Here is a 27,025-nt window from a genome sequence, read left to right on the forward strand (position 1 = left end):
AGGTAAAGTTTTATTCGAATGTATCCTTTATTTGTTTCATTTATACAGGTATGTTTACTTTGACGGCTTCCTGTCGTATGGCGCTGATCAGGTCTTGGTTTATTAGAAACACGAAGCGTAGTCCTGCGATCTGTAAATAAGTGAAAACGTTAGTAATTCCGCATTTCTGTTGACGTGTATGGGAAATATGATCTCAATCTGCTTCAATCATAATAACATCTATCAAACACTATTAATATTTTACTTAAAATAATACCTTAGCCTAATATTTAGATATTTATTAACTATTGAATATAAAATTCGTTCTTAGATTATTTTACATGTCTAAATAGAATGACGCGCTACAAAATAATTTAAATAAACGCGCCAACTTTATTATCCAAGTGTGTGTAAATGCTACGCTCACTTTCTGAAACACTAGAACTTCATTGGACTACATTAATTTAAATGTAAGTTTTGACCCGTATTGGAACAGCGTGGTGGAATATGTTCCAAGCCCTCTCCTTAATGGGAGAGGAGGCCGTTAGCCCAGCAGTGGGAAATTTACAGGCTGTTAGGTAAATGTAAGTACTTTGTAGTCAATCTTTTTGTAAGATTTAACAGTCTAAACATAAAAATAAGATTTATATTATCAAAGGGTAGTTTTGTTTTTTTCGAGTTCATGCAAATACTTCATTCGAACACCAATTTGCATGAAACACATAACAACAACACGTTTAAATAAATAAATATATATACACAAATGTATGTACTAGCTGTGCGTTCCGACTTCGTACGTGTAAAAAAAGAATTTTATTCAGGCGGTATTTTCGCACTCAATGCGTTCTGCATATGAGTGAGCGCCATCATTTATTGTGGCACCAAATGCAAACGAACGAGTATGAGATAGGGAATTAACCAAGGAATATATCTAAGATGCTATGGTTAGCGGCACATTAATGGTGTTCGGAGTGTATTATAATATATTATTACACTGAGCTGTTTGTCTATCAACAGGTAAGTAACTATTGAGTATGGCTTTCTAAAGTACATTTCAGAATTCAACTCTTCATTAGTAACACAGTCGTTTTGGTTACCTAATGTTAATTCTATTTTCCACTTTCCCGCATAATCGTTTTCACTACAAGCAGTCACTACACCAGATGTTTTAGGATTATTCAATAGTAACTGATAAAAAAAAGTAACATATTAACACGTTGTCAACTGTTATAATACTACTTTACTGAGTTTTATATTAAAGTTTTTTTTTTTAATAAAACAACCGTTAAGTTTATAAAGATTCCAGATACCTCGATAACACTGTTGTGATTGAGTTTCACTTTGTTCCCTTGCAGCACCGGTCGGCCGTCGACGAATATCGGTCGTTTTCCCTCCGACGACATGAAGAAGTCTCCGCTATTGCGCAACCGAATGGTCGCTTGTTTCCTTGAAACCTTCGCGGCTGGACCTTCCAGGCTCAGGTCCACGTCGATGGTATGATCTCTGGTGCTCCGACCGACCGCGATCTAACGGCGAAACAATAAAAGAACTTAAGCATAATACAAACATAACTACTATATAGTTAATAACTTTATTAGAAATGAAATAACAACCTATTTAAAATATATACAGCTTTCATTGTGGGCAGTGTAAAACTGATCATTTTGATCAGTATTACCACCTTGTTATTTATTATATTCCACGTAATGTTCGACTGGTACAAATACGCGACAAATTCATTTATCGAACATATGCTAACCGCAAGGTCGAGGAAAGATCACTGTACTGATATAGCTATAATTATAGGACTATACAATGTAGTACTGATAAAAAATAATACAGTTATACGTTAAATATATAAAAATTTCTATTTCGTACGAACAGACGGAACCGTTACATTACCGCCAAATAACTAAATACAACAATGAATAAGTACAGGATTTACGGGATATTAACATGTTAAGTGAAACGCGCTCGTATCACGAATATTATAATCGAAAACGGAAAGACGTCACCACATCTGTTTTTATATATTAACCGAACAAATAAATAGTGTATAACATTTTGTAATACTTAATATTTATGACTTACGAAGTCGCTTTACAAATAAAATGTGCTTCATTAATATGCGATGTTTACCATTTTAATTGCCCTTGATCGATTGCTACGGTGATATGACAAAATTAATTTCGAATATAAATTATATTTTTTATAAATAAACATCCCTCAGTTCATACTCATCGTAGCTACTGGTAGGAAAAATAAAACTAAACGATTTAATAGCCCATCCCATTGAATCCACTGGCGGTAGTAGAGTTGTAGGCTGATCGCTCACAGATAAAACAAGAAGAACGGAGGGTAGTAGTATAATTTAATTGCGCTTATTAGGAAACAGTATAAGATTAGTAGTGCAAGTTCGGGTAGGAGGTAGTAATAGTCTCATCTGTTTGAGGTCTGCACTGTGGAAGCTACATGAAATGGATTTAGTAGATTTCTATGTCCAATTCTGTTTGAAAACATTGATATCATCAATAACATTAACGTAAAAACCTTATTCATTCAAGCAAACTAAGTTTGTAGAACAATCAACGATACAATTGAACTTTTTGGAATTTAGCACAGGTAGGTACTACAACATTTATGGCGTCAGAATAAACATTTATGTGCAATGGACTTAAAATGTTAAGCTGCTTTGCAACTGAAAGCAAGTTGACCACATTTTGGTTAATCTTTTGTATGTTCAAACGATGGAGGAAATATAAACAAACATCTTTTTCGAGCTATACTCGTGTCATAAGGCATTAGGTATAGTGTACGTTGTACGAAAACCATAATATCGGGGATTTGACAATGACCCTGCGGCATAGATAAGACACAATAACTATGATAATTTAAAAAAAAGACGATATAGTAATCGTTATTGATGTTTTGATTTACCTATTAACCGTTTAATTATGAATTGTAGTCAATGGTGTCCAAAATAAATCAAAACACGTTTTAAAAAAACGCGCTAAATTAGCCAAGCGCTTAAAATAGCAGAAATTGTTACTATATTATCTTTGTTTAATATATAAACGTAAGTATTTTTATATATTTAGCTTTTACTATAATCTTGAGAAGTCGAGGCAAGACACTAGTTCAGAAATAAGGAAAAAAAAGCGGAATGAAAACATTTTTGTGTTCGACGGTACTGTTTAATAACTTCTCATTTATAATTTTAAAACAAACAAGATAATGTTGACGCGCCAATGCCGCTGATAACGTTATCAGCAGATACGTGAAACTAATTGTGGCGTTCGTAGCCGTACTATCGGAATAATGTACACATTTACAGTGCAGTTGCGCGTATTTAAACCATTTTATATTACATCATCGAGATACTGTCAAAAATGTTACTCGTAAATTATGTATTGTGGATCGCGGATGTCAGACAGCGTTCGTGAAGAGGTGAAAATAAATCATTTTTCAATAAATTGGTAAAAAGCCGGGGACCTCTTAGGACTATTCTGGAAAGAAAGTACACCGTGTGTAAATTCATAGCTCGAAAACATTCAACATAAATGTGTTGTTTTTGACATAAAGATTTACAGAAAAACCCTTATACTCCTACATTTTAAACCGTTTATAATGTTTTTTTTAATCTGTGTTTGTTTCATACAATTTTCTTTACACGAGATAACATACAAAAATTATGTACATGTTTTTTTTTCTAAATTAAACACAGTATTTGACCAAATTTGTAATATTTAATAAGAAATTTAAATAATTTCGTAAAAAAAGAATCTTCATTATAATAACTATTAAAAAAAATTACTTATTAAGAACTTCAATATTGGAAGGAAATATTCTGACCCGACTACATCTGAATAGTACGATAGAATGACCAACGAGTATCAAATTTGTTTCCGTAACAACAAGTCTGCTAAAGGTTTTTAATCAACACCATAAAATTTTATTTTAATCAATAATTACGATCGAATTTTTTTTTAAGATCGTAACTTGCAAATCAATTACGCACAATATTGTGCATTGCAATTTAATTTGTACAACTTTTTCAATCTAGCTACCGAAACAAAATATGCTTATATCTTGGTAAATAGGTAGGTAGGTGGTCGGGTTGAAGGGTAAGTGAATCAATGTAACTAGAGGCACAAAGGACAGTGATCACATACCACTATGTCAGACAGCCAGTCCATTTTACATTTAAAAAAAAATGAAACGTGATTTAGGATGGTACAGAAAGGCTAGTTGGGAACGTTTCCATTAAAAAACACATCTTTTAATCCAAACATTATTTTGTTGATATATACAAAAATTTTTAACGTGTTATTTGCTTAAGAATTATTATCATTATGGCCTTAAATACTAATAAAAGTTACTGTACAAATTTATGGAATGAACGCTAGCAGCATTTTACCGTAGATCCGCAATTCTAATCCTCTGAGCAAAATGTTTATTAATATGTCGGTTCTGTCATAAATGGTGGCAATAAGGCGAAATGCCAGCGGGTTTAAAATTTATATGACGATGTCTAATTTAGAGGAATACAAAACAGGAACGGATCAGGGTTTTTACCATTGTGAAGAGCCCTTTAAACAACATATATGTGCGGAGGAATCTGCCGAGGAGACGCGGTAACAGTGTGCCCAATTCCCACTCTCTGAATAAATAAATTTGTTTAAAGAGCTCATTAAAAATTGAAAGAGACATTCGTATTCGTTTATAAAAAACGTCGTTTTTTTAGTTCGTATTTCACACAAAATCTTTTTAGTAGAATAGTATGCACCCAATGTTTTCTTTTACGTTATCGTCGTCCATCTTGTTCGAAGACTGAATGCAAAGTGATCGGAGCCGGCCGTGTGAAAAGGCACGTCCGTATGCCGTCATCCGTTTAAACAGACAGTCCGTATTGGTGAAAACTAATATTCCACAATCGTACCTATACCTTCGCACTATTATACCCTGACCATGGTTGCACCAAATCATTTTAGGTTCATTATCTTTTTTAGCTACCTTCTGTATTTTATAGTTTATTATTATTGAATGCTCAAATGATATGATTACAATATGCCTTTTTTATTTCTGATATTTCCAGTACACTATCTACTAACATTAGAGGGCTGGAAATATCAGATCGCAAAAAGAAAACTTGTTTTTTATATCTATAGAAATATCACCAGATTAAAAGTATTATACAAAAATACTGAAGTACTTTTAATACATGATGTAAATTAGCTATTATTCTTCCTGGCTATACACGTACCATCTTTTAAGATTAGTTAAATAATGACATTGACTTTTTTTTAAATAAAGTAAGACAATCATTTTAACTGGCTCTTATTTCTTTACACCCAAATAATGCGTTCATATTAATTATATTATTCCATATTTAAAACACCATGCGACAAAGCCTGCGCACGCGCTATTCAATCTGGTATACAGCGGCTGCTCTTATGTAATGATTTAGTTCCGACCCCTATTCGTTTCGCTTTGATTATAAAGACTTTATTACCTATAGAAAAAGTAATTAAAATCTCAGTACTATTGTGTTTAATTTTTATATGCTATAAAGCGTACCAATACACACAATTCAAAACAGTAATAAATATACAGTTTATTTATTAAAAAAATTAAACAATATCTACGAGAACGAATATTTGGAAATTATTCAAAGATGATAATCATTTTCAAACTGGCAATGGTTACTTTATGTTAAGGACACAAGCCTTCTATAAAAAAAGTATTTATCGATGCTTTTATGTAAGAAACTATATATATCAGATAAAAATATATGTCCTATGATTGATCCGGAACGCCAAAAGGGTTAAGAAGACATTGATCGGGGACTATATAAGGAATTCGTAAGTAAGCTGTACAAGAGTATAATAATAACCGAGTTACCTTCTTTTAACTCAGGTAAAAAAGATAAAATTGATGTGCGCCATTACTACAACTAAGGTGCCTACCTCATTTCAGAAGACAAATTAATAATTTTCATTTCTAAAGGAGTTTCCTGAGTTTGAAATACTATAAAGAAACGATTATGAATAATTATTGATTTGCAAAATGTCTATAAAATGCTTTTCTGTTAAGACTATCGTGACGTAATTATCAATCTCTTATTAAAATAAAACATTAACCATTGACAGCCAACAGTATAGCTATGTATAGTGGTTTATTGCGCACTTTGAAATTATTGAAAAACTGCGTGTCAAATAATGTCATAATGGAATTAGTCTATGTACGGGCCCAATTTCTGCATAATTTTCATTGAGAATGATCGCTAGGCCAAAATCGATCAGACGAATTATTCTGCAGCAGATGGTTGCAGTAAATGTGGATGTATGTGGATGCATCCACAAAAAGACAATGATGAAGATAGTGCATACACCTTCTCAATTTAGCGTATTAAAGTCAAGCAACTATTTAAGCAACTAGAGGGTTCCCGCAAGGTTATTAAGGTCTGCGTAAACGCACCAACCGTTCTGAACGTTACAGTGTCAGTGATTCTGTGACGTCTCCTGAATTGAGGGAGTGGGTACGTCAGGAAACAGGTCTCAACCGCACATACTGCATGAAACAGCCCACCAGAAAAATATTTTTCATGGAGATTGATATCAACCTGCGTGAAAATTGTTATTATTAGACAGTCCATATAAGTCTGCCAAATAGGTTTTGGGAGACTTTTTGAGACACGAAAATATGCTTAAACACACTCCATGCGTTTATACCATAATAAGCGTCAAAGACGAGTTTCATCACAGGCCCTGGGAAGCTCGCAATGAGTACATGCAGTCGGCAAAAAGATCTCCTGTCGCGATAAGATTTCATTTATAATAATTATTTATATTTATTTATTTAAAAACAAGGCCTCGATTTAAACCATAACGACAATCATGCGATTTTCCGCCGGAAGCCAGTCTATGTGTCGTATATAAGCCGCTGTATCTCCATATATTATTTCCAGTGGCTTGGCTTACTTTTGGGTTTGTTACCATTTCGCCAATCCGCGGGTTAAATACCAACAAATATTACCAATAAATAATTTAAATGTCTACATAGTGATTACAATAAGGAAAAAAATAAATTTATCTACCATAGGTAGATAAATTTATTTTTCATTAATGATTATTAAAATAAAGAATATTAAAGTTAAAATAATTTAAGAAATGTAAAGTTTGGTATGTAGCTAGATAAACAGATAATATACGTTGATTGACAGTTCACTTTATATACATTTTAAATTATACAATTAATTACGTTACATATGAGGCTAAAAAAATCACGAATATACAGACGAAAATACGTCCACACAATTATGCTTTTTAAACACAGAAATTATCTCTGGGGACTTAAACACACAGTTTATTATCGTAAAAAAAATATAGATGCCATGACTACAACAATGAAATGATGATTATAACCAAATTATCCGAGACAAAGCATCTTAAAAATAAAATAATATATTATTTCAACATCAACAAAAACACAGTCTAGATTACACGAGTAATTTATAATGATGACGACAAGGACGGTAATTTTGGAATATTATAATTCAACTGACCTCCTGCCGTGTCAAAATAATTATTTACACGTTCACGGTTTAATTTTTGGTATCTTAAAGATATAAGCGTGAATACATACGCGTTTTATTCGAAAATATCACTAATAGTTTAAATATTTTAATGTTGCCTTTTAGTGCATTCAAAATTAAATAGTTTTTGGATATTTGGATGAAAAATTGGTAATTTTTTATATTGTGTTGTCAATATGCGTTGGCGATGAAACAACAAAAATGTTAAGTGTCGAGTAGAATAATTGGTGACCTTCCAAAGAATGACAACTCCTACAGTTGGAAATTACACACATATTATTATGATGTATTTAGAATTATTGTGTCTACCTTCACCAAGAAGTTTTGTATACCTTGTGCATGGACTAAGGCCAAGTGCAAGCTAGGGGAATTACCTTAAGAAATCTTTAGACGTATTTATAAAATTGAGGCCTTTAGTACTTTTGTAATTGTTTTATTAAACGCTTGTATGGTATAACTTATTTTTCTGTAATAAAAGATTAACTACTGCGGCAGTCTAAAACAAAACAACTTACTATAAATACATGACGATTTAAAAGTCCTTTTATGAATGTTAATAAATTTAGATTTTGATCTTAGTAAATTTTTTAAATGTGTAATATATTTAATTTCATTAATATTATATAATAACATCTGTTTTCGAATATATAAATGTTTAAAATACTATTAATATCCGTCACAGATTATTGTTATCTTAATTACCAGTGTTATTCTATGGAACATTTATTTTACATGATAATAATAATAACGGTAATTCTAAACAAGTAATTATTTTGATACGTACGATATCGGGTTATCGAGGACTAAGATTTAAATTGTTCACGGCCCATGAGATACCAAAATTGAATATTAATAAAATACGGAAAACAACGGCCCTTTTACAAAAATTTAAAATAAAACCCATATGTTTATTCTGAACAAATAATAAACAATTATTTTGAATTTTGTTAGGGGTATTTGGATTTTGCGAGCTTTTTTCGTAACTTGTACGATTTTTATTTACGTCATTTATGATCGACTGTAGTACTAAAGCATGTTTATGGAATTACTAATATTCCTTTTTTATTGCTAAAATTTACTTCAAAGATAGGGAACGGAAATAGAGCAGAAACGTTTTACATTTCACTTTCAACTTGGAGGAAAACGTTTGCACTTTTAACGCTTATATTGTAACATTACGAAAACTATGCATACACTTTTGCTAGGAATTAGTACAAGAGTAACCAAAGATGTCTGAAACGAATTCGGATTTATCACATTTCGAAAATTAAACTGGTTCTCGCATAAAACAAAACCAAAACATATACTTTATTTGTAATAAGATAATTTAATTTTTTTTAAACACTATTTCGAGTTAAGAACTTCACAACCGACACTCAGACAATTGTGTATTCTATATCTATAACCCCTTGAGGGTAATTTCTTTATTTAATAGGATATGACTGCAAGGTGTGAACAAATCTGCCTTTTATATCTGTTCGTAAAAGTAAAGCTCAAGCCAAGTATCATATATCGAGCAAATAAAAAGATTCATTATAGATCCGATTTCATAACATTTATTTATAAACGACATTCATTTATTTTTTTATAAAAATAGAAATATTAACCGGATAATATATTAAGATAAGGATATGAGCGAAAAGGTCGTACTAGACAAAATAATTCTACGTCCTATTTTACCAGTAATAATAATAATTACATTTTATATGAAAAAATATATAGAATACAAATGTCTTGATATTGAAAATTATTTCACAAAAAAAATAGTATAAATAAGCATAATAAAATCATAAAGCAATTCTTGATATTTTTATTTACCTGAGAATATTTTTTATGAAAATATATTTATTTTCCTATATAACGTGCATCATTAAAAATAAACTATAAATATATTATTTATGAACTTGAAAAATCAATATAAACGACTGTTTCATCATACACGCACTCTTTCATTTTATATTATCAACTTTGTCAATCAAAATGTCATAAGGTTGAATAGAATTACTTTTCTCTACAAACCATAACTTGGTGACCGCAAAATTGTAATTTACAAGTAACGGATAGGTAGGAGACGTTTATTAGTACTACCTTCATAATCAAGACAACAGTTAGAACTCTTCGTTGTCAAACACCGCTATATAGGGCTGCTTTGCTTTTTAAATTACCAATATGAAAAACATACAGTTCACGATTATTTTTAAAGCTAGTTTTCGCCCGCGGCTTCGCTAGCGTTTAACGTCTGGTTGTTTTATGTATAAAAAGCTCATATCCTTCCTTGATATTCAAGATTACTTTATATCAAATTCAATTTAATTCCTTTTAAAGGAACCGTGAAATAGTAACATCCAGCCAGTTAGAGGTATATCGCGTTTATAATATTAGTGTACATGTTGCGAAAATTATTGCTGTCTCTTTCTTATGTGTAGGGTTTAAAAAGGACAACGATGATATAGTGACCGATTACCATAACTACAGCACTTTATTAAATCTAAGACTGAATTAATTGATAATAAAAACCGAAATTATATCAAAGCAGTGTTCGAATTTCAAGGTCGATGACATTGACAGCCTTTCATGAGGAACAGTGGACTACCGAGTTCAAAACCGACAATAACAGCTGTATTTGTCATACACTTCTAATAGACTTCGTTTTTCGTTTATAAACTTTATAATTGGCAGCCCTAACTTAGAGTATGGGGCAGAAGTTAGGTGCTAATTAGAGAACTGGTTTCAGAATAGTCTGTACCATATAACGGTATACCATGCTCCATCATTTTTAATATATTATATAGAAGCAAAATTATTTTAATCGATATTCAAACGTGCCGTTATAGGTTAAGGATTTATTATATATTTCCTTTAACATTATACACATATTTAAAAAAAAAACTTTAACAGATATAATAAAATATTATGAATAAATTTTATTAATCGTATTATTAAAGTAATATATCGAAATGTGTAACATACTTTTATCATAAGCGTACTGATACGTTATTTCATCCATTTTCCGTATCTAAAAAAAACAGATATACGATTAATCGAATATGAAAAGCACGGTCGGATTAAGAAATACTCTTTCAAACGATTATAGATAATTCGGTAAGAAAATCGCAATTTATTAGCATTATAAATAGTTTTGAATAAGCAAACATATAAGTATATGTTCGAAAGCTAAGCCTTCAGGAAGCTTTAGAAAGCTTTAGCGTTAAAATGTGTAGGATATATTAAACATTCTTCTCGACGAAAAGTTTTGGTAACTAATCCACCACGCTGCGCCAATGCGGATTGTACATTCTCGTCCACCACATGCAGGTTTCCTAACGATGTTTTTCATCATCGCCGAGTACAAGATGTTTTATAAACACGAATTAGGTTTTTGAAAATTCTGTAGTTTTCTAGTTTTGCAGGTTAGAACTGAGAATCATTGGGTAATGTTCATTTGTCTTTTTTTTATACATGGTAAGGGAAATAAATATTATGTTAAGGGTTTTGATTAGCATTTTTAGATATGTTGGGATAAAAACGCTAGCCTTTTATTTACTTTTTAAATTCCCGCACACTAAGACATAATATAGACATTTAAGTATAGTTATTTGTATAGCGCACTATTTATAACATTTAAAATGTAGTATTTCGCAATCAGCATGCAATTATATACTCAATGTTACATTTTTCTAAAAATAATTTTATATTATAATATAATAATAGATATTTATGTCATAATAGATTTAAAATTCCGTGGCTGACACCGACTCCAAATATAACAATAATTATAACTACATGATATAATCGTTAATCGACTTTTAAGTAGTCTAATATTTTTCATTTCATTTAACTTAGGAAGACTCTAAAAAATATGTTGAATACGCAATTATTTTTATTACTTTTTCGTGCATATTCATTTGTTTTAAAATAGTGTTTTGTTTGAAGTCGGTTTTTCTTTTTGTTAAAATTTTTATTTATTTTTTGATTTTAAGTGAAGCTGATGTTGACTAACTAATTTTTTTTAATATGGATAGATTAAGCGTTCCGGTTATATGAGTCAGAAACTACTTCGAGGACAATTTTAAAGGAAACTTGCGAATAAAGCAAAAATAGACTTTCGAAAATGCGGATTTAATACGTCACGCGGCGTAAACTACAAGGATCCCTCAAAAGAGCTGTAATCGAACTCAGCAAAAAAACTTTGAAAAAGACCAACTATATATCGGACATCATATGACATCACATCACATACACAAAATTTGATTAAAGATAGTAAGAAATTCTGCCCCATATCGCACCCTAACTGCGAGCCGTATAGGAGTTCCATCACTACATAGTATAAAACGAAGTCGCTTTCTCTCTCCCTATATCTTTAAATCTACGCAACGGATTTTGATGCGGTTTTTTTTAAAAGATAGTGTGATTCAAGGGGAAGGTTTGTGAATATAATACATGAACAATATAGTAAAGAAATACTGATAATTTTAGAAGTTTGCGATGTGATGTCGTAAATAAACAAATTCTGTAGTATATTTAGTATCAGTATTGCACCCGTGCGAAGCCGGGGTGGGTAGCTAGTTGATTATAATATTCGACTATGATAATTACATAAACATAACCACATTACGGAAGGTGACTCAAATATCCAAATAAGCTATAAATAAAAGATTCGACTGAGTATCGCTAACGTGCTCCTCAGAATTGTTCCGTTCCCTTCCGTTCCGTTACTTTGTCATGGATTCTGTGCTCAGAACCTTACCAAACTTTCACCAAATTACCCTTGAAGTACATATTTTATAATAAAAAAAGAATTATCAAAATTGGTTCACGTGATTTTCAGTTATTCACCTATTTGTCGCGCATATACATAATGCAAATTTAAGACTTATGTCGTTTTCATATGGATACCATCATCGGAAAAAAATAAAAAAAAAATGGGACCCCACGGGAAGCACTACCTTTCAAACAAAAAAAAAATTATCGAAATCGGTCCACCCAGTGAAAAGTTATGAGGTAACAAACATAAAAAAAAAAAATACAGACGAATTGATAACCTCCTCCTTTTGGAAGTCGGTTCAAAATGTAGTATTTCGCAATCAGCATGCAATTATATACTCAATGTTACATTTTTCTAAAAATAATTTTATATTATAATATAATAATAGATATTTATGTCATAATAGATTTAAAATTCATCATAATCATGAATTTTAACCTAAAGTACTGTACGTAACAAAATAAATATGCGTTTTGTAAATAAAAATAAAACATATAACAGGCCTATTTATTTAAAAACGATAGTATATTCCTCCTGTTCAATTTGGGCCACGTGGGATTATTTGAAAGGCCAGGCTAGGCTGATCTAGTTACGAGACATACACTGTAAGACTATTTTCTTAATTAAATATAAGTATGGAAGTATATATAGATATTTCGCTTTTAAACAAAACGTACTACGCAGTAACATTATGTTTCATACTTAATATATAAAATAAATAAGACAAAATGATAACATTTTTAATGAATTTTAATCTTATTAAATTGCTTTTTATATCAAAAATCTAACTAATCATATCGTTTTGAATCGCCTCATATCAAGGAAAGGAAGAATATGTCAGTTTAGAGATACTTTTTATAATAACAAATAATCTTGTCATACTATTTATTTTATCGTCTGACGGAGTGTTAAAACTACATGGTATGGCTTAAATTTTTAAACATACATATATAATTATATATTTGCATTGAATAAGTCTTAACAGATTATTATCATTTCTTATGTCTAATATTTAATTATTCATTGCAACAAAACATTAGAATACTGCGCAAAATATATACCAACGTATAAAATATTAAAATAACAAAAACTATTCTTCGTATGAACTATTTAACTGTTTCAGCATTTATTAATTAATGAGGATACATGGGTCTTTGTAGGAGACATCCCTGTTCAAATATATAGTCAATAATTTAGAAAGAAGGTGTATGGAGTTATTGTATCATTAGTACTGGCAACATGGAAAAAACATATAGAAACTCTTTGACTGACACGAACTCATTCAAATTAACGTTATAATAATTTGAATTATATTAATCTTAAAATATTATCCTTGTATGAGTTCTTATATAATTTGCATAAAATATCGTTTTTTTTTAATTGCAACACTATTATTATATAACAATCTCTTAAAAAATTAAGTAATAATATATAATTAATACATAACGCCAAACGTGTGTATTGTTAGAACATCTGCTTTTATCTTTTTCATCGGAAAGCCAATATTTACAGCGTCGCAATGCAATGTTTCCTTATCGTAGCCATAAAACTTTTTTTATTACACGATTTCGACAATTCCGATTAAATGGAATATGCGCACTTGCAAAATTTCATTGAAACACATTACAAGAAAAATAAACGAATCCTTTACTCCTTTGAAATGCTGTTTTAATGTATTTACAATTTTAAAATAAAATACAATCTATGGTTTTAAATACAACTAAATAATTAACATTATTTTAATTTAATTTGAATTTTTATTGAATACTAAAAATCCTATCAAAGAGATAACATACCTGGATATAGACAAAATATACTACATTACATTATAGGGTAATAAAAATGAAAGAAGTTGCCAGTTATTGTCATAATGCTAATACATACTAAGTATATTCCATCAAATTGCTTAGATCGAATCTAGGCTGATAGATCATCATTTGGAAAATTCGATCGACTCGTTCCGACACTATACGAGATGAATGATAAACACATATATGTGTTTATGATCCTAATTTTAAAGGAACGTAAAATTTTCTTATTCTGACTTTGAACCCTAGGATCCCATATTCAAACCAATGGATGATCTCTGCTCATATTTTCAACTAGCAATTTCCCATTATAAGGAATTACTATTATTCCTATATAAGCCACAATTTAAGCTTGAAAGCTTGTATTAACAGTGAGGACGACAATAGACAAGGATCAGGATAGATCCAATGACTTTTTACATGACGGCCATACATAATAGGGAACCCTTAAACCATTGCGCTATTAACGTTTCAATATAGGACTATAGTTGTTGAAAAATCGGAAATATCAATAACGCTACATGAAATTTGATTAAATATGCATGAATATATTAACATATTATACATAACTCGTTCATGCGTAATAATAAGTTACATGTTTCACCTTTATCATTAATATTTCATTACAATTATTTATATTCGAAAAAATTTACCTACACTTCAATTAATTTATTGGTGCCTACTTCAATAATGTTGTTTATTTTAACATTGTAACTGTTAGATATGAATTATTGATTGTTTTCACTGTAGGTATAGCTCAATTGCTGAACCAAGATGGTTTTATAACATCAATTTCATTTTTTAGTTGAAAAAATATCATTAACATGTTTATTTATTTTCATATAAAATTTCCAGTGCTTTTACATATTTAAAAGACGTGTGTTAACTTTGATCTTTCGTGAGTTCACGTTGAAATATCGGTTAGAAACTCTAGAAATAGTAAATAGTAGCAAATTGTAATTTATATAATATCATCAATCAGTAATTGAATTGATTGTAATGAACTAATCTCTATGTATGTTTTTATGTTTCCATATATGTTTTTATGTATGTATGTATGTATGCATGTTTTTAACATCTCCAAAAGAACGCGACCAATTTTGATTACATTTTGATACGTGCTTTATATGGTTCACCGACGACTTATATTGAGCCCGGATAGTTGCTCTGCAACAGATTTTGTATTTAAAAAAAAATGTCTTAAATCAACCATATTCATTCTCATGTATATAGTATAGTCCGTAACAAGATGACGAAGATATCTTTCTAATTGACTTCAGACACGCGGTACAGAACCAGGAAGGGTATTAGATGAAGGACCAAAGGCTTCGTGTACTTTCCCAAGCACTGAATTGAACATACTGCCTATTACCAGACTCAGTGCTATTAAGAATTACCTTGACAAAAAACCCTAATATATATTGAAAGGCCTAACATGATGTTTGAACTTAGAATCTCTAAATCTGCAATCTGATAAAGAAGCCACTAGATCTATTAGGCAAATACACATAATTAGATCTCTACGAACGGTCGTAGGTATAGAAAAAGCCTTATTTCTTGAGGTTTAAACTTCTTTCGTAGTAAATTCCATCAAATCGGTTTAGTTGTACAGCCGCAAAAGCGTAACAGACAGACAGAGTTACTTTCGCCATTATTATATTAATATTTAGCATGTATTATAGATTAGTACAGATAATAATAAGACAGTTTTTTTTAATTTTATTTGTGCTAAGAGGGCACAGATTATTTCGCAAATACTTGCGAAAAATTAAGTTAACTACAGCGAACGGCACATCTTCGCGCGGATTCGCCGGACATTGACGGAGCACTCGTCAAAACATTCCATTTCATTTAGTGCGTCTTGTTTTGGATACAAGACCGCAACAATGGCGGTGTTCGCATATATTGTATAAACAAGCTGTTAACACAAACCGAGTCACATAACATTGAACGATCGTTATTCAGGTGGCGAAAATTAATTCACGGTCCACTCGAATGCAAATTAATTAACTTTGGTCAATTAAAATTTAAAAAAAAACCAGCGTTATAAATATGATGTTAATGTGCAATAAAAATATGTGAAATTAAGTTTATTGAATTATTTTTATTTATTAAATTATAAGTGCACCGCGGAAGCAGTGAGGTTACTGTACCATTATTTCTGAGTATTTTTTTATTTTTTATTTTTAAGCATTAGTAATTAAAAAAATAAAAACGTCATACAACAGTATTTCGACATTGTCAATATTTATAAATAGCTTTTTGACTATTACTTTATAGAGTGTAAAAATAACTCGTTTGAGAAATAAGGTACCTAACAGTTTTGGTGTTTAATTAAGGACAACACCTATGTCATCCGGACTTCACAGGGCCAAATTCCTTCATAGTTATCGCTCCCTTTAAGACTGAAACTTTTATAAAATATCTTACTAACCTCAGTACTTTAGTAGTAGTCTATAACCAATCAGGACTAGCGATTTCAATTTAACCTTTTATTATGGAACAAAAGAATTGTATGTTAATACCAAAGTGAATAACTTCACTGTTTAATAATATAAATATTTTAATATAATAAAAATATATGACTAGTCGTTGGTGTGGCATAGAATCTTCTAGATATAATAATTATTATATTCCCTTCGGGTAAAATATGACTTGCTCTATAGAACACGATGACGTCGACAAAGCTTAGTTTAAGACTTTAGATATAATACTAATATTACGAGGAACTTATTGTCAAGTCATTAATTCAATTGGTAAAGTTTCACATTAATTTAATAAATAACAATGTGTTCGTACCTAAAATATAACCGATCATAAGACCGATGACGTATATGTATGTATGTATGTATATTTTTAATTTTCAACTGTTCAACAAAATGTTACGTTTCTGAAGTGAACTCTTGAGAAAAGCCACAAAATGCCTTTTGAAAAATTATCTAGATTTGTAAAAAGTTTACAAAAAAAAAGATTTATTTATTTATAAACCATATAAAGTCATACCTATGAAATGTTTAACTATGTAGGTATATGCGAATTATTCGTAAGTGAAATGTTTATTTAGACGGGACTATTAGGCGGACCGATGAAATTTAAAGTCATCGAATTTTCTTTACTATGATATGAATGTATTTTATATATAAGCCTTCCTTTTGAATCACTCTATTTATTAAAACCGCGTTAATATATCTGTCTGTAATGACATATTCAAATGTAAAATAAATAGTGAAATATTTTTATGGTTATATAATTAAAAAATAACTCACACAAAATAAACCTAAGCGGAACCGTAATTGGGGCCAATTATATACTAATTTAACCAGCTCCGAGTAACATTACAAATATTCTTATAATACGATTAAAATTCAAAATAACTTTCCACGTGTAGTATTTATTAACAGAAATGTGCATATTCAATGAAATTGCATTATAATCAGCTATTAATAATTAACACCTATCGTTTATATAAACACCTTATATAAACACCAATCGTTTTACTATGTTCAGTCGTTCCCGAATAAAGCGTTAATTGGTAAATATTATTTTAATTATGAACGTAACGCAAGTAATTTAGTTTAACAGTTGTAAGTTGGTAAATTCCTCTACCCCAATAACAAGAGGGTATTCGCAACTTCATTATTCGGTTACCCAATCAATAGCAATACCACGCCATAAGACACAAGGAATCGCTTCCGCCATAGCTACCTAGGTTACCTAGCAACAAATATAAGATAGTGTTCCCAATGCATAATGCATTGGAAATATAAGGCATGGCTGTTTCTGTTAACCAGTCTGTAAATACGACACAACGAATCTAGCGTAAAAACATCACATCTTATAGATTATAGATTCGAGTGATTATGGGACGATAGTTGCACATCGGATCGGATATGATCTCATTTTGAAGAGCGCCAGCCGTAGATTTCAAGAAAATTAAAGAGGATTCTTGATTAAAATTTATTAAATTGTTCTAATTTAACAAAGAATGAATTTTAGAGAGCGGATGAAAGTTACTTGCCGATTATAGAGAACTATGTATTTGACATTAAAAATCATCATTTAAAAAAGGTTTTATTGGTTTAAATAAAATCAAAACAAAATCTGTCATAGCTTTTGAAATAACTATAAAATATTTTGACTAAAAGCGAATTTTCGCGGGAATCCCACTAGTCTATAATTAACTCATAGACTTGAAGTTCATAAGTTTATATTTATAGCATTGGATAATTGTTATTCTAAAAGCATAACATTCAGCGATCAACCTTTGTCCTTGATGCCTGACCGAACCGTGACACACATCGGAAGTTATTTTACTATCGATCCTCCATAAAATTGATTCCAGCTATTGTACATATCTACACACATTTAACGACAGCATGCATCGATCGTTAATGTGCAGTCAGACTGTCGATCGATGCTGCCGCAGTAAGTCATTTTTAATATCTAAACTATAACTACATAATACATAGACCAATACATTTGTTTTATTTTATAAATATTATAGTCCTGAAGCTAAAAATCCAATTCACATCGTTATTCCACGCGCTCTTTTCTTTTTTTTTTTTTTAATTATTTTGCGCGGGAAAATATATTGTATTATTTATTAAAGCCATACGAATAACGTTTTAAATCGATTGCACTGTTATGAAATCGAATACAAACAACTGCAAAAAGAAGTATTTCTAACATGTACAAAGACAAAACAGTTCCTCTCTGTTTGGCAAAAGATTTTCTCGTAAGCTTTTAGTGTTATCAATAAAAGAATTTGGAAGTAATGATTAAGGTCGAATTTCTAGTACTGAACGAAATTATTTCCTTGCATGTATAGTGTATTGTATATTGGTGTTCCGTATATAATTTAATTGGTAGTTGCAATTGTTAAACTGTATGTAAAGGATATCAATCCACCTAATAAGTATAAGTCAAACATTTTCCTTGGGACTATTTTAAATAAAGATTTAGTACCTACACTTAAATGTAATTTTCTGTCTAGTAATTTTGTAGTTCTTTGCAAAAAAAATTTGCCTTATATATATTAGAACACGGCTGTATCAACCGGTGTTTTTAGTTAGGTAATTTTCGACAACAAACGTCTCATGCAACCCAATCGAACCAATCCGTTAACTAACAAATCCAAAGAGATTAACTTCTGTAGCCTTATGAATAAATATAACACAAAGACCATTTTTTAATTACCTTCATCAGCGTCCTTAATATTAATAAATAACTAAAATAATCAAATGGTATTTGGTACAAATTTAGTCACAATTTTAATCATCGAGAGTATTAAAATGATTAATGATGTTTACATTCAAACACTACAAATATTGGGCTATTGGGCAATTTGTTCGAGTAGGTGTTAAGATAACATGCATTAGGTAGTTCAATGTGTGTCACATGTGTTCAAAGTTAACTATCGCCATAGAAACGCGTACACAACAATGTGACAATGACATACAAACATACATTGTGCCCCAGTTATTAATCATTTTATCCGAACTACGTAATCTATCTAAAGAGTATCTTCTTTAAAATAGTTTAAACTGATACTGTTTTACGTGTATGGAAAATTAAACTATTCTTTCGATGTCTGCCATTTTTTTAAACATACCCTGTCATATTTTAGTGGCTCGCTGCTTCTCTCTTTCGAGAAGTGTGCATAAAGACAACATAGAACATCATTGAAGAGTAAATAATGGATGCTACTCATGCAATACTCATGTGGTTTCATTGGTTAAAATTAAGTAGAAACCAATAAACGACCTTTTGATTGGAGTATGTAATTGGCAACAGTAAACCGTTAATGCGAAGTCTTTTTATTGACAAATAACGACTTTCTAATAAATATCTCTTTTTCTGACGCGCTGTTTAACCCACGGACCAATCTCCTTCGTGTATTGTAAATCCTAAATGACATTAGCGAAATAGTATATCCCTCGTTGATACAACTAGAAACCATTAAACTAAGTAAACCGCACTTTTCTAACATTAATATGGTTTTTGTACTGACTATTTAATGTTGTTTACATTCAAGTTGGTAAACAAAAATTTCTGGTTAAATTAAAATAAAATAAAGTCAATAAACTATACGCTATCATCATAAATTAAGTCCACGCGAAGTCACGAACATTTAAGATAAAGTTGTTGATGATGTGATGTTTTCACACTTCACACTATTTTCTGAGATTAATTTATAATTTACTTACTTTCTTCTTTGTTCAGTCATATTTCATATGCAATTGAACTGAATGTAAAACTTAACGTAAATTAAAAAAATGTTAGAAAAAATAAACATTCCTTACAATTATTGTGATGTTATATTACTTTGTCGAAATTAACTACAACTGGGGAAAAACCTATTAACATTAAGGAGACGATTTTTACCTATTTTGCCGAGAAACCTTCGCTGCGTGTGAAACTAATATGAATGAATATTATTAGAAAATATCATATCTAATGTTTTGAGCATAAAATCGGCGATGGTTGCCTGAATTTGGACCTGCAAAACCCTGGACCATCTAGAATTTCGTACTATTGCTAAATAAATTAATCATATCATTATTAAATCATTACTGAAAGATTGAATTAAAGTTGAGCACATTGAGAGATTATGGGCACATCCCAGGTAGCAGTAATGATCTTCAATCTTTAGCTAAAGTTATAATTTTTCCCATACAATTTTAACATTCGCATTGGTGAACGGTGTTGTTCTATATTTGGGATACATGACAGATATACAATGAACTATTTAACATGCGTTAATAAAACTTATTGACGGAACAATAACAATAAAACTGGGACACATTTTTAATTATTGCTACAGTATTTGAAGTAGGAAATTTCAATAAATCATACATACAAAACTTAAATACAGAATATACTTGTTCCATTCATTCATTTTCATTCATTTTGAGTACAATATTAATATTTTTTAATCTGTGCGACGAATAGAGGAAGAACTAAAGATGATATATCTAATAGACAAACTAGACGGCAGATAATGTCTCAAGAATTTGACGAGCGTAATATTATTTTTAGGATGATTTCAAATTTCCTATACAAAAATCTCAGATATTTTTTTTACTGTAATAATAATAGTTACAAATAATAAATTTATCAATCAAAGATTATAAAATAAGTCACGCCTGTATCTTCAAAATACGTAAACGCGCAATCTTGTACATTTCCGTCGTACTACATTAGAACTTACATCGCCTTAAAATTCTTATCTCTATTTATTTCGGGTTTTGGTTTTTTTTATATACAAATCAAGGTGTTATTTTTAATTGTCTAGAACATCAATATACAAATCTCGTTTGTAAATAAAGTTTTTATATACTTAGAGCGAATGTATCTAATCGTCATAAAACATAAGCGGACGATGAAATTTCATAGTAAAGTAACAGCTAATCAACGCCCTTTTGTTGGAGCTTTATGCACCACTCTCCTATTCTGATTCATGGATACAAATTTGACATAATTTTAACCGTAGTAACTCAATATTTACCATGACTATTCAACAATAAAAGATATTTACATTTATTAAAGACTAATCAACTTTTGCGATTTGTTTTTGTTTAGTTCCTTTTAAACATTGTTTTTAGTAGAATCCTTTAATATAATTATACAATATAATTATTTAGTATTTAATTCATTTTATTATTTATTATTTAGTCAGATTTATTTAAATAATATTCAGACAGCCACGGTCACTAGAGACCGTATGTAATAAAAAGTATCCTTGCAGAATTAATATATTACAATAATTATTTCGAATATCTCTTTATTTTGAATAATTTAAGTTTATTATTACTATTATATATTATTAGTTCTCTTGGAGGTAGACAATGAGTTGATTATAAAAAAAACATTGCCATTATGTACACCATTCTCTAAGACTCCAATGTATTTTTGATTATGATTTCTGCTATATTAATTAGTAGTTGTAGCAAGTGGCTTTGCTTGCGTTTTAAGGGTAGTACGTCAGATTAAAGTACGTATTTGTATCAAAATTGACTCATTGGTATTACCTTGAAATTGAGACAGAGCTATTTTTGGATTTATGGTATTAGTACAAATGAATTTAACTACCTTGTATCATTCACTACAAACCAATATGCGTCGGTACTTTGTTATTTCATTACCTAATGACGTATTTGATCAATACATGGTATGGTATGTAAGCCTATAAAGTATTTTAAATATAATATTTATAAATAATCATTAAAGGTTGTATAACTTCTAGCTGTTGAGCTATATTCAGTCATAGAATTATATGAATGTAATCAATACTTTTTCGTTTGACATTTTTATAAATTAAAGTAGAAATAGAATATTACTAAATTTGACATGGGAATTGTTACTCTGTCTTTTAATACGGAAGATAATGGATGATTGTAAAGAAAACTGTAAAAATAAATATTGTAAACCATATTAAATATGTTAATTATTTGATGTTCTTGTTTATCTAAAGCTGGGACTATAGCTATTATTAAGCGTTGTTGTATACGTATCTATAAGTAATCATCATAACAATTGTACTTTACGCGATAGTCCGTAACCTATTGAGATCCTGTAATTATCCCGCAACAGGGCAAAGATCTCTTCTAAGAAGGCTTTGGAAGATTATTAATGCTACCCCAATTTTTACTGGTTACAGCTAACTTCCTCAATCTAACATTCCTAACATTCCGGCGACTGAGAAAAAACCGACAACTTTTACCCACAATATTTTGAGAATATGGAAGTTGTTTGAAAAAAAATCATATACCAGCATTATTATCATCACCAAGGTACTTAGATGCTAATATGTATTTATAAATAATAAATACAGCAATAAGCTTATTATTATGACTAGAGTTAAACTTTTTATTCCTTAATTAATATTATATATTTATTTTAATAGTTAAATGGAAGGGCTTTTAAAATCATCCAGAAAGATCCAGCGCCATGACCTCCGACTTTGGGGTTTGCAGCCGTATGAGAGAGCCACTAGATTTGCTTTATTGATCTAATAGCTAATTTTAAGGCCGCAGGTCTCTAAACTCTTGGATTCAAAAGGCAGGTTGGTTGGTGAAAAATTCTCAGTAACTGCTCGAAGTTTGTACACTATCTTGTTATGGTACCTCTTTCCGGACGTTTCGAATTTGCCAGCCCATAGGATTATGAGAGTGAGGGTTAGAGAGTGCACCTGTGTGCGCACACACTTTTTTATTTATTTAATTTAACAATATCTACTGGCTCACAGTTGGCCGAGGCTTTTTTTACTTTAGTTCATTCTACTTTAACATTTTTACTGCAGATCATCGCTAGACTTCAAGCTAGTCGTCTTGAAAGACGTGGCCCACACTCACGTTTTTTTTTCATTTTAATTATAATACATAATAAAAAGGTAGTGTAGTGTGTGTAGGTGTGTTATACATAAATACATTTCTGGTCTCACAAATTGAATGCTTAGGATATGATAGTTATATATAGATATGATAGATAGTAGTGTGAAAGCATTACTGCAATCCAGCTGGCCCTGTTCAGCGCTCGATCAGAAATAGTACAGCCTCTGTGACTCTGGTGTCGCGTTTATGTCTCGAGGTTGTGCTCTAGGATGATTTACTAAAGCACCTGCGTTGCCGATAGCGTCGTCACCATCGACACAGATGTTACAAAACACCTGTGTCTTGTGATTACGGACACACTTGTGCACAACATTATAATATGGCCTACTTAACTGGCTATTCTTAAGATTTACCACCGTCGCCAAAATTGATCAGGATGACATTATTAGACCGAATTCCGTTCAAATTCTGTAGCTGGACTTTGTAATCTAGATTAGTCTAATAAGAGTGAGAGAGCAGTCTAATAAGAAAGAGATTAGTCTAATAAGAGTGAGAGAGTAGTCTAATAAGAGAGAGAGGGGGGTGGTCTAATAAGAGAGAGAGAGAGGGTAGTCTAATAAAAGAGAGAGAGTAGTGTAATAAGAGAGAGAGGGTGGTCTAATAAGAGAGAGAGAGAGAGTAGTCTAATAAGAGAGAGAGAGAGAGTAGTCTAATAAGAGAGAGAGAGGGGGGGCTAACAAGAGAGAGTAGTCTAATAAGAGAGAGAGAGAGTAGTCTAATAAGAGAGAGAGAGAGTAGTGTAATAAGCTAGTATGTGTATTAAAGAGATAAATAGCAATGTCGTGCGTACCTCCCGCGAGCGCATGAGGTAGCGCACGAGGCGGCCGCGCAGCACGGCCAGCGTGTTCTTGTCGAGCTCAACGCTGCCGCCCGCCACCGACTGCACCAGCACCTGCCAGCGCGACAGAGAGTTCTCCAGTAACCGGATGTCCTTCTTCTCTATCCTGGAAACGAAATGACAGTTAGACAGCTGCCGCTGGTAGTTCTCGATACTGTGATTACTGTTTTTTATTTAGAATTTGTACATTCAATGGTATGCCCTAATCAAATGACAAAACTTTTTCTTAATTTTTCTATTTCATTTTATGAATGTTATGCGAAATTAATTTGCTGGTTTCGTATTTATGAGCGTTTTTAGCACTGGACAAACGGTACCTTTGTGAGTTACAGTAAGAGATTTTTTTTTTTTTCTTAGAAAAAATCCTGTAACACATATCTACTAAAACTTTTCTGTCATAAAAAACTCTTAATTCATTTCCTACAAACTTTTTAGCCAAACAAAAATACGATATCATATAGTCTAACTGAATGATATGATCATAAAATCACCTCACCTGATATAACATACAATTTATACTTCAAATGAAATATATAAATTATTCCATATAAATAATATGGAAATTCAAATTATTTATTGTATTATAAGAGATGATTCAATTTGATTTTGTAGCTGTAATAATAAATAACAATATGCCTCTGCACACCTGTCAGCCAGTTGCATTTCAGCGTCAATGCCATCTTCTTTATAATCTGGTAGTTCTGAGTCATTCATTGTTTCCTCTGCATCAGAGAATGTGACAATATTTTCACTCTGTCCTGAAAAAAAATTGATTCATTCTTTTAACATTGTTTTAATCCTCCAAGCAAACAAATGTTAATAAAAAGTGTCTAATTTATGCATTTACCTATACATCCCACTTGAACTGAAAGAGAATCAGACCTATAGACTCATTTCTATGATCTGATTGTCTAGTTCCATTGCTAATAATGACACTGAGTGAGCCATTTGAAGTAAATTGAAACTTAATGTTTAAAGTATACAAACAGCTTTTATGTCTTAACAATTCTCCAATTCTAAACAAATAAGTATCAGTAGAATATACCTTTGGGTAATGGTTGCACAGTCTGATCGGGGAGTAGCTGATATTGTTTCAACAATTGCCAGTGAGCCATCAGTGATTTAGCAGTCCGTGTAGGATAGAAAACATGTGGGTTTTGTTCTAACAACTCTTGGAATTTCTCTGGGGCTGGATGTGAATTCTATAAAGTGAATTTGAAATTATTTTTTCAGTTCTGACTATTTAGACATAATGTATTTAATAATCCTTATGAATTAATGGTACACTTACACTGGGTAAAGTTCCCAGTAAATCCTCTTCAGCTGTGGAGTATAAGGCTTGCTGTTGGACAGCTGCCACTAGGTCCGGATGCAGGTTGCGCATCGCTGCAATTGCTACTCGTGACACTTCAGCATTATACAGCAAAGCATACCAGCGTGATTGTAACTCACCCACAGTGAAACGACAAGAGAATTTAACTCCTCGGTGAACTATACGAAGATCATTTGTCTGAATAAAAAAAGCATATTTAATGATTAGAACATGAGAAGGATTTTTATTTTAAATACATTATTTACTCAAGTAAATTTTTAACAAAAGTCTATATTTCTTAATAATTGTAACAAAAAGCTATTTAAGAAAGTACTTTCGAAATTATAAAACAGTATGGAAATTAAAGAAACATTTACTTGTTGTACTCCTAATATCAAAGCCAAATCATCGGTTGGCTTCCATCTCCCCAAGTCCTTGGTCGACAATTGACTAAGTTGTCCTTTGCGTCGCGGCTTTCGTACTAAGCTTCCTCCACCCGAAATTTTACTTGAAGCCCGACGTCGTTCTTGCGCTGGTGCAACCGGTGTTACTGGAGCAGTTCCGAGTATGGGGAACTCAGGCAAATTACTAGTATATGATTGTGTTCGCATTCTTTTCTCGTTTTTACCAAGCGAAGCCCCTGGTAGGCCTAAGCTATACTCGACAAGTTCATCATCGAAACGTCTTCTTTTTATTGATCTAGAAGAGCTGAAAATTTTTAAATTTTTTTACTGTTACTTATATTGATCTAATTAACTTTAAAACACTACGTCAATTTCATAAAAACAATACCTGCGTCTTTTGTTGTTGTCCTGTGCTGTATCAAATTGCAAAGGTGTTGCCCCTGAATAGTCGTTGCTATCTGATGCATTTGATGGTGTAGCAGGAAAATCCATTTAAATAAAATAGAATAACTATGAAAACAACGAATAACGAAAATAAAATTTAGTATTCTTAGCAGAAAATTATCGAAGATGCAGATAAACAACCTTTTGTCATTGTCTAATGACATTTCGGGTTGTCAAAATCATAAGTCCTTAATAAAAATCACCAGTGTTGTCGATATAAATTTTCGTAGGTAAGTAGTAGGTACAATTATTAAAATTAATTAAACGATTGTACACATTTAAAGACATTTCGGGGATAAAATTTTTGTGTAATAAAAAGTAATGGAAATGAATCATTTCAACATCAACAAGAAGTTGAAGTCTCTGTTTAAAAATTTTTACTTATCGGTAAAAGTAAATATATTTTCTATATAATATATAGTGTAATTAACTCGATTTCCACAACGTCGGACGTGAATAACCGTAACTATATTATTTTTAATTATCTGT

The 27,025-nt window shown here is 31.0% G+C and overlaps 1 protein-coding gene across 1 annotated transcript; it reads right to left on the reverse strand.

The window, feature by feature from the left end:
• Positions 1-8: 8 nt before the first annotated feature.
• On the reverse strand, positions 9-26,723 carry LOC124544479 (microspherule protein 1). Its single transcript, XM_047123061.1, has 8 exons — positions 26,481-26,723; positions 26,066-26,396; positions 25,668-25,886; positions 25,422-25,578; positions 25,023-25,134; positions 24,329-24,482; positions 1,290-1,505; positions 9-130 (listed from the first exon to the last, which is right to left on the reverse strand). Exons 1-8 carry the CDS (start codon positions 26,582-26,584, stop codon positions 41-43), a joined length of 1,383 nt encoding a protein of 460 aa, XP_046979017.1. The 5' UTR covers positions 26,585-26,723; the 3' UTR covers positions 9-40.
• Between the last annotated feature and the right edge of the window lie 302 nt (positions 26,724-27,025).

This window comes from Vanessa cardui, chromosome 1 (genome assembly GCF_905220365.1).
Source record: "Vanessa cardui chromosome 1, ilVanCard2.1, whole genome shotgun sequence".
Classification (NCBI taxonomy): Eukaryota; Metazoa; Arthropoda; class Insecta; order Lepidoptera; family Nymphalidae; genus Vanessa; species Vanessa cardui.